Below are 11,158 nucleotides of genomic sequence, written 5' to 3'. Positions count from 1 at the left end.
AAGGATATCTCAGTCAAGATTGTTCTCTTGCTAATGTTAAAAAATGATCCATCTGTTCAGACTTGCACTTACTTCCTCTAATCTGGGGGAAAATTACCAGACAGTCTAAAGATGCTGGGCACTTAGAAGAGCTTTCAGCATTAGCTCAAGCACAGCTATTTTAGGTCTGAGCCAGCCTGTGTTCTGCTAGCTTCAAGTACAAACTGAGTGAGTGCAAGTCTGTACTAACAGGAGACTGCTTGTCTAGAGCATGCCTTGCTGAAGGCTCCAGTAATGGCAACTTCCTGAATTTGGAGAGGAAAAGTTTGGCCATATTAGTTTACAGATGATCTTAGGAAAGTGCTCAATATACTCGTCACTTCTTTTAATGTGTTTTATCATCTAAGAGGGAGCAGGAGAGCTATGCAATCAGTCATCTTTGATCAGCTCGAGAAAGTCTGTGTATTAGGCAGACTGAACTTAAAAATTCCTTCCAGAAATAGCTTGGCTCTTTGAAACATTTAACCATAGACACCCTTGAGATCTGAAAGAATAAGTAAACAGAAGGGAATTGTTCATGTTGTTTAAGGAAAATAAGTCCAAACCTTTTCCATCTGAAGTTGGCCTTGGAAAATACATTATGCAAAATGGATTATTGTCTTTGAAAGAACAAAAAATGAAGCCCAGTCCTGACAGGTGAAGCCTGGTATCTAACAATATACCTGTTGTCTTCATGTGGAATGGGTCAACTACATTATGGCCAACATTTACCTTGTTGTTCCTCTCTAAGCTCCTTCTCCTGAATGGTGTTACTGCAGAGTACAGAAGTAGGATGAAAGTGTGGAGCTTGGGCTAGCTTTAGAAAAGATTTGTGGAGATGCTGAGAGGACTGTTGTGTCCAGTCTTCAAAGTGTCATAGCCATGCCACTGTCTAACATCTTTCGTGTATCAGGAGCTTTTGGGGAAGAGTTTCTCACTGCCCTAAACCAGTGGACACTGGTGGCCTGGGGAGCACCCCTGGGCCAGAAACAGTGCCTGCACCCTGTGCATCCATGCTGGGTCCTGAAGACCAGGTGGAAAGAGACATGGGCAGATATTTCAGTGGAGGGAGCAGAGTCCAAAATGCTTCCCTGCCTCTCCCTCTCCTCTCCGGCCACAGTGTACCAACTGTAGGTTTCACCTTGAGCCAGTGGGGATAAGAGGGCAGCAGGCAGAGGAGGGGGCAAGGAGCTCCTGATGGACATTTTGGGAAGGGGGAGGCAGGGTGAGAGGGCAAGGGAGGAAGCAAGGGGGTTAGCCTGAACAGAGATATGGCTGATTTTGTGAGATCTCTGGGTTCAAGTGGTGAAAGGGAAAGAGGATTAAAGGTGGACAGTATAAATTATAAAAACACTCAGGTATCAGAAAGCCAAGGGTTGAAAGGCGGGGGCTGGAGACAGTCTGAGGTGTAGGGGTAGGCATGCAAGGGTGGAAGAGAGAGCAGGTCAGGGAGGAAGGAGCTCTGATCTAAGCAGTGTAGGAGCTGATCTGGTAGCCCTGTGCAGAGCGAGCTGGGGAAGGCGATGGCAGAAAGGTTCCCCATTACTTACTGCATTCACTGAGTGCAGAGAAGTGTTAGCAGCTCCACTGAAACGCTCATTCGCAGAGGTTGGTTGCTGTGTAGCAACAAGGCATGTGATATTGTCAGTCTCTGTTTCACCAAGGTATATGACTGTTACAGACATTGCATTTCCAGATTAAATGCCAGAAATACATCTGCTCCGCCACTGGTACAGAGTTGGTGCCCCTGGTGCAGTTAGGAAAGATGTACAACCTTCCAAAGCAGAAGGCCCAGTGGGAAAATACGTCCAATGTACCTAAGAGGTTATAAGCCCAGTGATTTCACTGCAGCTTAGTCAACTAGGGCTTTTGGAAAAGTGCTTCTATTTGCTGGGTCCGTGTGGTGTAATTCCATGGTCATTTTGCCTTCTCAGTTTGATGAATACAGGAGAAGCATAGTACAGCTGGTTACCTCAATTTCAGGAGACCTAGAAGAAAGGAGGTTAAACCCTTGCCCTCAACAAGTATTAATCAGTTACCCCACTCCTGCACAGCACAGGTCATATTTGTTTTATACTTTGCAGTGCTTAGAAATGCCTCAATAGCAATATTTCTCAAATTTTAAGTGTGAATGATCACTGACTTAAATATTTCTAAATATTCTCTTCAAATGCCTTAATAACAAAACCAGCATAAAGTGAAGTCACTGCGTGTCATGTTTGTGTGGCTCTGTGTGCCTGTGTGTCTATGTGTGTGTGCGTGTGTGTGTACAGGGTATTACAGTTGAAAGAAGCTGTGCCATGTAGGAAAATACAATAGTAATTGTATTTAGAGGGATGTTAGGAGAATAAGTTGTATCATATTGCTGGTGTCAAAGAGGCCAAAACACTGAACAGAAGAAGAGAAAGAGAGAGAACATTCAAAGAAATCTAGACGCGCGCGCGCACACACGCATTCACACACACATACCCACAGTGTTATACTCTGAAAAGTCTGGCCCCAATTACTTTTTATACAGAATGTTTGGGCAGCAGAAAGGACAGTCTTCACTGTTCCTTTTTCCAGTTTCACATGGGAAAAATAAGACATCTAGTCTAAGTAGAATAAAGGGATGGATCATTAGATTGGCAGAGAGACCACTGTTCTTAGCCTCATCATTACTAGGCACCATTCTGTGACTGATAAAATTAGATTTGCCCATTCCCTAATGTCAGATTAGTAACTTTGCTGGAAACCACACAATTTTGGATTTCACAAAGTCCGTGAATAGTGAAGAGCTGAGATTTCACTCAGGACTGAGAGTCATGTAAAAGGTACATATATAAAGGTCTGCAAAGACAAGATACTGTTTTTAAAGAAAACTTACTGGTAAATAGGGAGAGGTTGTAAGGGAATAATAGAGCAGGTAGAAATGAAAAGCAGGACAATCTGTAGTGAATGCTGGAGAGTATCAGTATTTCATACCAACTTCAGTTTCAGAGTCAGTGTGCAAGTATAGGTTCTCTATTTCAGAAGAACCAGTTCAATTCTGTAGCATAGCTGTTGCCTCTGACTCAGTTTTTGAACCAAATCTTCTGCTCAGTTTGTGGTGTGGGTAAGGAGGAAGGGTGCTGAAATTGCAAGAGTGAATATTCTTCAGGTCACACGAAAACCTCTTGTAAGTCTGCGTGAGTCTGACTGAGGTAGTGTGGTGTTGCTGTTTTGCCTTGGGATCAACAAGGAGCAGGTGATTGCTCTTGCCAGCACAGAACATGATCAAAACCTCAGTCCATTCACTTGCCTGGTGAACCAGCATCACCTAACAGGGCATGGTAAAGTTAGAGTGAGACAGGTCACCATGGGGAAAAAATATCAGTTTGCCACCGCTGCAAAAAATGGGGGAAAAAGGCCAAGGAATGGGAAGTTAACACCGACATCTTTCATGATACCATGAGAAATACAATATTTTTAGGGGAAAAAAGGTTTCAAGGATTATATGTAAATCTTTGCAGTTAACTCCTAGTGAAATTCTTTGTCATCTGTTGGACAGTGAACAAAGCTGGTCCTAAGGGATGGAACAAGGACAGGAAAAAATGCTTAAGTTGTCTATCAAGAAGAGAGTGAGCTTTCTCAGGAATCCTCACCTTCCCAAAGGGAGTTTGGAAAAAACACTGCTTCTAAAGAAATGACTGTCAGCATTATCTCATTGCTTGAGATTATTGAGGCGTCACAAGAATCAGTGGGATTTGGGAACCTGTGCTAGCAGCAGAATGGCCAGGCCTCTTGGATTTTGTCAGGAGTGACAAATTTTATCACAGTTATAGTCTGTCACTTTAAAGTACATTACCAGCCTCTATGAGGAGTTTGAAACTGTTGGCCCATGTATCGATTGTGTTCTTTTACAATGTCTGTAACACTGCCTTTATTTAAGTGACAGTAAGGTGGTAGTGGCAAGATCTTCAAAAGTGTAGGAAGCAACAAAGATATTTTATTCTTTATGGGTCTGTTTTAAACCCAGAGATGGGAAATGCATCTTTTTAACTCCAGTAGACAGCACTGCCAGTAAGCAAGAATGAATACTTTTGTAGTGGTACTTGCAAGCTGTCAGCATCATGTGCTACTGTATTCATTTTATTTGGCTTTTTTGGCTTTATTTGCCACTTTGCAACCATGGCAAATCTGTTTAATTATCACTATTTACATATAAACAAGAAATTCATATTAGGAACAACTTACTTTTGAATCTTAGGTGTGGTAACCTGTACTTTTGGTGATTTTAAAATGGTATGTCCAGCCACTTCTACATATTGCAAAAATGTTTATCTTTAGACAGTGCATTCATAACCGTATTCACACTGCGCAGCTTTTGAAACCCAGCATTTCCTGTCTGAAGTCCTCGTAGTAATGTTTCTCTCCTGGAATGAGGGACACTGTGGAACTGCACAGGGGCTGATGTCTCTGAATGATGTCCATTGGTTCTTCTTTTTCTTTTCTTTTTTCTTTTTTTTAATCAGGTTAGATCTTGAGTGTAGTTTGAGTAAATGAGCTGGGGGGTATCACAGGTGGAGGGACTACAAAGATAGAGGGTCACACGTTTTTAAAGAGTCTTTGCCAGTGGGTTCGTCTATTAGCAGCCTGCCTCTGAGGGCCACTACTGAATTTGAATCTGTCGCAAGGATGTTGCATAGTTGTTGTGCCTTTTGGGTTAGGGAGAAGAGGCAGCAGGATAATGAGGGATTATCCTGACAGATTCTCTACCAGATCATGTGGTGCACAGTTCTAGCAGTTTCAGACAAGAAAGTGATATTCTCAAGTGCCCCCTTAAGCAATTTAATATGAACATAGACACTAACTAGAGCTGCATAATTACCATACAAGAATATGAATCCCAGATACATCTCCTGCACATTTACATTGATATTGAATATACGTGCTGTTTGTATTCATGCCTAGTAAAAACAACCAGAAAAAGAGTATCTCCCTTTCCCAGTGCAGAAGCCACAGTACAAAAGATTCTGGGGCTCTAGACGAATAAAATTCTGCAAAAAGGATTGTTGATTCAGAATTTATAGGATTTTTTCTTAATTTTCTCATCCTGATAATCTGTAGTGAGGATCCTCCAGTCTTCGGTTTTTAGTTGTGCACAGGAGCATTTGTGTTGTTTTAGATAATTCACGTTAGAGTTATAATTTGTATCATAAGAGCTTATTTCCTGTTCTCTTTAATAGTATATAATAATAATATTTGTTATAATATATTTAATAATATAATAATAAATTATGGGGGGTTTTTCTTCCTTTTAATGGAACTATATATGGTCTTCTGCCTTTTCTCCTGGAGAGTCTTGCTGTGATTGGGTCTTATTGTATCAGTTATTTGGCCTTCCAGAGCCCCGGATGAACTATGGCTTCAGTTTAGAATATAATCATTAGCAAGTCATTTTTGAATATATTTATGTAAAAAATAGGGATGAATTCAGGTTGCAAATTGAAATTCAGTGGAATTAAGGCAATGTGAACCTGATATCTAGCTGAGGAGAGTTTTATGTGTGAACATATTCTGAATCAATGTAGAACGTTTTTGCACCTGCAATTTGTTTACATCTGAAAACAAATTATACTGAGAAAGAGTGTTTTAAGATGTTGTCAAACCACCAGTATTTCTCAGAATCATGACAGAAGTTTTGGATGCAACAGCTAGCTGTAATGAATTTTCCTTTGAGCATAGAGAGAAAATCAAACTTGCATCAGCTGAGCCATTTTAGTGAGTGTTTGGAGGTCATATCACTCAAGGAACCTCTGATACTCGGGTCTTGACTCCAAGGACTCTTTGTACCTAGCGTTCGGTGGTTGCCAGTAGCGCATCTTCCTCTTTCAGCTCTGTTTATACATGTGCTCAAGCAAGTAAGTCTTTCATGAACGAGATGGGGAGGCAAACCAGGGATGGAGTTGGGGACCACAGTATATCTGTTTCACTTATCAAATCAAGAGTTGTCTATGAGCAGCAGCAGTAGAGGGGAGTCTCTGCAGAAGGTTACAGCACGCTTGTGATATAGAGACAGGGCTTAAATCACGGTTGTGCTGAGGTAAAAGCAGGTACTCTCGTTTTAAGTGATGTCTCCCCCCAGATTATCCAGAAGTGCCACGCGAGTGTACAGATGGCTCACGCTTTGCGATAACTGTGGTAAGAAGGGTGTTGTTCTGCTCATCTAGGGGCGAGTACGTAGTGTGAGCAATTAGATACTATCAGTCAGTTCACCTGTGGCTGCCTAGTGCCGTCAAGCTTGCGTCATTCTTTTCCCTGTCCGTATTTCCTCCTATGTGGTTATTCAGTGTAGTTAATCCCTGGTGAAGCTGGCCTGTTTCTGATGTTGATGGAGTCTTTTTGTTTCCCTTTAAATCCTCTGTAGAACAGAAAGTTCAGTTTGTGATTCGAAATACAAAATTCGGAAGCTGTAGTGTTCCCTGGAGGAGTGCTTAGCAGATGTGGGAACGCTAGGGTACATCCCAATGCTAGATTTTAAAAGGCATTGCAACATTTGTGTTAGTGTTTTGGTAAAAGCGAATGTAAAAGTCTTTAATTAGTATTTTTAAAGGAAGAAACAGTGATAAGGCAAACACAGGTGTATAGAAAATAATAACGCTAGAATAGAACGGGTAGCACAGATTCAAAACAAAATAGAGATAAAGCCCTGGTTAGAAGCCATATTAATTAATATGAAGCTTTTGTCACAATTAGATAAAATGATGAGAAATAGGATATTAATAAAATAGTTGTTGTTTGTTAATTCACATTTTTTCTATTATAATGTAAATTCAATATTTAGTGTTCTCAGTGGTAGTTAAATATTTTCATCATTATAAGCAGCTTTCCTGATAAAGGAGAATACAAAGTCAGGTTCAGTAATGAAGTCTACATGGAAGCGCTAAATGGGAAGTGTTATTTCTCATACAGTCCTGTAATGGGAAGGAACTATCTGTATGTTAGAGCCAAGTGCGTAACATGCGCATTCGTAATTCATCTTTTCCTCATGAGGAGAGTTCTTTCCTCCCTTTCCATAGATAGTCTCCTCTGGCACTTCACCAATGTAAAGCATATAGCTGTAGTAATGACAGCAGGCTTGCACTGATGTGAAATACTTCACAGGTAGGCCTTTATGTCCAGGTTGTCAGCACATGTTGTATTGCCCGGAAAGAAAAGGCCAATGGTTATTTGCTGCAGTACACATGTGTAGTTGAAAGTCATGTTGCACGGCTTACCATCTCTTGCAAAGAGAGATGCTCTGCAACATGATGGAATTTCTTATGATAAGATTCCAACCATCATTAGAGGTCATGGGCCTGATATTCAGACTATCAGTTGTTAATGATGTAATTGATTTTTAGCTATTTTCTTGACTTGGAGCTCCTCGATTTGCAATGGCCAAAGGGCTAGCACTGTATTTGCTGAGATATGTAGAGGAAGGGGGTTGGGATGAGTTTTGTTCCCCTCTGGATTCAGAAACTTTCTGGGGTATGATCTGAACTTGTAAATGTGATTTTTTTACTTTGCAGTTCAATGGCGATTTATTCAAAAAGAAGATTAAGTTGAGCAGATAGTACCAGTTGGTATTTTTTTCCATCATTCTTTTGTTTTAAGGTCACCACATACTGTATTTTTAAGATCAGCCATGGATTTTCATGAAAATCTAAACACAGGAGAATGCTTTAGCAATTATGGTGGAATATCTGGAACCTTTAGTACCAGGTGGCTAAACCAGATTAAATTCCATTGTCAAAGTTATCTGTTCATACACTGATATTTTTACACTGTAAAAAAACTAAACTAAAAATCCAGCAACCTAATTGTAAGGTCCTACTGTTTTCCAGGAGCACAGCGCTATGCAGAAGTTGCACTGCACACAAATTGACAAAATAGTGGCACAATATGATAAAGAAAAGGTATCTTACGAGAAAATGTTAGAGAAGGCAATCAAGAAGAAGGGGTAAGATATTATTTTAAAATATTTTTTTTAGACTCAAAATAGATTTTATGTTTTTGCGGTCTGGAATAAAACATTCATAGAAAGGTCATTCAGATGAAACTTAACTGCAGCTTGAACCAGCATCCTACATCAAACTGAGTTTGAGCTGCTTAAAGGCTGTAGCAATGGGCCATTAATGTTGTACTCACTTTGCCTTTCTCCAGTTTTCTACTGTCTGAATGTGTGAAACATAAAAGCAAAGGGGTTGCCTCAAATTTTCATTTCTGTGGTCTCATCTGGTCTCACTACATTCCCTAGGGAATGTTACTGTTGTGCTTAGTGAGAACAGATGCAGGTCCTCGATAGCTCTAATGGCCAGAAGGGAGCAGTGATTTGATCTTGGGAAAAATACAGCTTCTAAATCATGAATGTTTTAGAATAATAGAGTTCTGCCATGTTGTCAACATGAAGTTTCTTTATAACACAAAAACTTCTTCAGATCCTCAGCTGGGGTAAATCACTATTATTCCTTTGCCTTCACTGAGACTGCTTTGGTTTGCAGTAGCTGAAGACCTGGGCCATTATCTGTGTGTATCCTTTGATCATCCCAGAAATGTTCCTGGAACATACTGATGACTTTAATAACATGTCCCGCTTACAGTCCCGTTTAGCATTATGCAGCAGGATCTGCTGTTGCCTTGTTGCTAACATTTAATCTGGCAGCAGTTTCTTCTCTTCACCCTTCACCCTTTGGCATTTCCTTGAGACAGCAGTTTATACAATATAGCCTGTGACCTAAAGCAGGAATTGCTTTATTTAGTTTTACTAGTTAGCCTTAATTGTGTATTGTTAGCATCTGGCAACAACAACTGGCAACCCACTCACTCACTGAATACTGAACACAGATGCCCTTTTGATATTGGGTTATTTCATAAATACTTTATTTGCTTTATAAATGATTTGGAATGACTGTTTTTTAATAATTGGTTGTGCGTGTTAGAAACTCGCAATAGAACAGAAATAGAACTGTCCGAAGTAAGCAAGGTGAGGAGAATTCTCCCCATTAAATTATGAAAGGTCACATAAACTCTTTAAAAAACTGTTTCTTTTTCTCAAGAAAGGAGAACCATAAGCACCCAAATACTTCTAATCTAAGTACTTCCCTCCAGAAAATTACTAGTTCTCCAAACAGAGAGGGATCAACTATAGGACAAATTAACTTCATTTGGCTTGGGTTCAATTTCCGTTGAATATAAAACAGCAGACAGTTATTGATATGGCACTAGAGAGCTGGATTTATGATTAAAGCCAGGGTATTTGCCATAGTGGCAGCAAACTGAGCCCTGGACATTGTACCATAATTATCTTCAGCGGAGAAAAGCTTCCCAGTGCTCTGCTCTTTAAGAATCTCATATCAGAAGAGTCATGAATCAATATTCTTGTTGGCCTGAGAAGAGGCCAGTGCCTCTGCTTGTCTGGGCAAAACAGCAGATGAAGGTATGTCAGAGAGTTAAAGGTGGTAGTGTCTGTCCCTGTGCAGTAAAGAGTGGAAAGCCTTGTGTACCAATACTTTCCAGAATAACCGCAGAATGGAACAAGTATAAAGGTGGTTGATCTGATTCCCAGTTTCTCATCATTTCATTTGCTGCTTGTAATGTCTTCCCTTAATTTTTTTTAACACTTTTCACATAGACTCCAAAGGCTTTATGAAAATTTCAAATTATCAGAAAAATTAAAAAAGAAAATAAGTTTGAAATTATTGCTCTAGCGGCAGATACAACACACAGCCCTCAACTTGTTCCTCAGTCTGACTCTGTACTTTCCATGGACTCCAGAGCAGTCAGTCATCTGATGGCTTCTCAGTGATAGAAGTGAAAATAACCATTGGTGTCTAATTAACCAGTGGGCACAGCCTTTCTGTGTTAACACTTTTTAATTACTTATCAAAATATTTTAAGGGTTTCTTTCAGAGTCTACTGTGTATGCTGCCTTGAAACTCCGTTCAGCAAGGTGCTTAAGGACTTACTTCACTTCCCACCTGCTGTGCAGTGTGTTTAAGGACATGCTTAAATGTGTACGCTCCGGTTGAGACTTAAGCACTTTGTTGAATAGAAATGAACTACTAAATAAGGGACCCGGGGCTCAGTGAATACAGAACATGTTCCATTTCCTTGGCTATCATTTTGGAACCTTTACAAGCAATAAAAGCTGTAAAAGCAAATGTAAAATATGTCTTTAAGGCATTTGTGTTGAAATTGTCAGATACTTCCTCAAAAAGGCCTTTTTGATAAGTGTATAAGCGAGTCTCTTTTCTGATTATGTTGTGCAGCTTTTTGTGGTATATTTCTGCCGCATGGTGTGACAAATGTCGCCTGCGTAGTGTTCTGCAAAGTAAAATTTTTAATCTCATACTAATTCACTGACAGATGGACAGGATTTTGCTCCCCGTGCTATTTCTGTTGTGCACTTCAAATGCTGCACATGCTCCTAAATCTCACAGAGGCCTACGGGAATATGCACACTCGTGTTCCCACTCTGAAACGGAGTTGAGGGCACACAGAGATACTTCTGATTTATCAGGGCTCTCCAGGAATTAAAGTGTGTGTGTGTGTATATGTGTGTGTGTGTGTGTGTGTGAGTGTGGACATGTGACATTGTTTTGGCTGTTCTTAGGTATTTATTCTCAGCTGCAACTCGACAGTTTAAACCTGAGCTAACTTTGTCACTGCGGTTGTGGTCAGTTCTAGTTATGTCCAGCCTGTCTCAAAGTTTCCTTCTGACATAAGGAAAGCTGCATTTTCAGAGAAGGGATCAGCTGGTCGTTCTGATCACGGGGATTTGGGAAAGATTGGTAGGGTTTTTAATCAGACCAGTCTGGGATAAAATATGTCTAAGTCACCTCAGGAGCAGTCTCATTCATAGAATGTTACAAGTCATATATAAATCATAGCCAGACTCTGATCTCAGGTACCTGCATGCAAAACCAGACACTTTCTTTGCAACTGTTTCTTTTTCAGGCAGATGTAACTGTGGTCAGAACCTGTCTCTATGGCTTTATGTAACTTCTAAAGTGTCAAAAGAGTATTAAAAATCTCTACAGAAATTTTCTTGCTATGACCAGAAAATAAATCATTAATCCTCATGGTGGCCCATGGGAACACAAGGCAAATCAAGCTACTATTTTCAGCAAGGACTTTC

The 11,158-nt window shown here is 40.2% G+C and overlaps 1 protein-coding gene across 1 annotated transcript in view; it reads left to right on the top strand.

The window, feature by feature from the left end:
• PLCB4 (phospholipase C beta 4) overlaps nt 1–11,158 on the top strand; it is a 225,238-nt gene that overhangs the window by 191,704 nt on the left and 22,376 nt on the right. The window contains exon 33 of the mRNA XM_067292707.1: nt 7,866–7,981. Within this exon, the coding sequence (XP_067148808.1) occupies nt 7,866–7,981 (116 nt within the window). The remainder of the gene's footprint in view (nt 1–7,865; nt 7,982–11,158) is intronic.

The sequence above is a fragment of the Apteryx mantelli genome, chromosome 3 (assembly GCF_036417845.1).
Source record: "Apteryx mantelli isolate bAptMan1 chromosome 3, bAptMan1.hap1, whole genome shotgun sequence".
In the NCBI taxonomy this organism is placed as follows: Eukaryota; Metazoa; Chordata; class Aves; order Apterygiformes; family Apterygidae; genus Apteryx; species Apteryx mantelli.
Note: the sequence above shows the minus strand (reverse complement) of the source record. Positions and strands in the feature narration are given on the sequence as shown.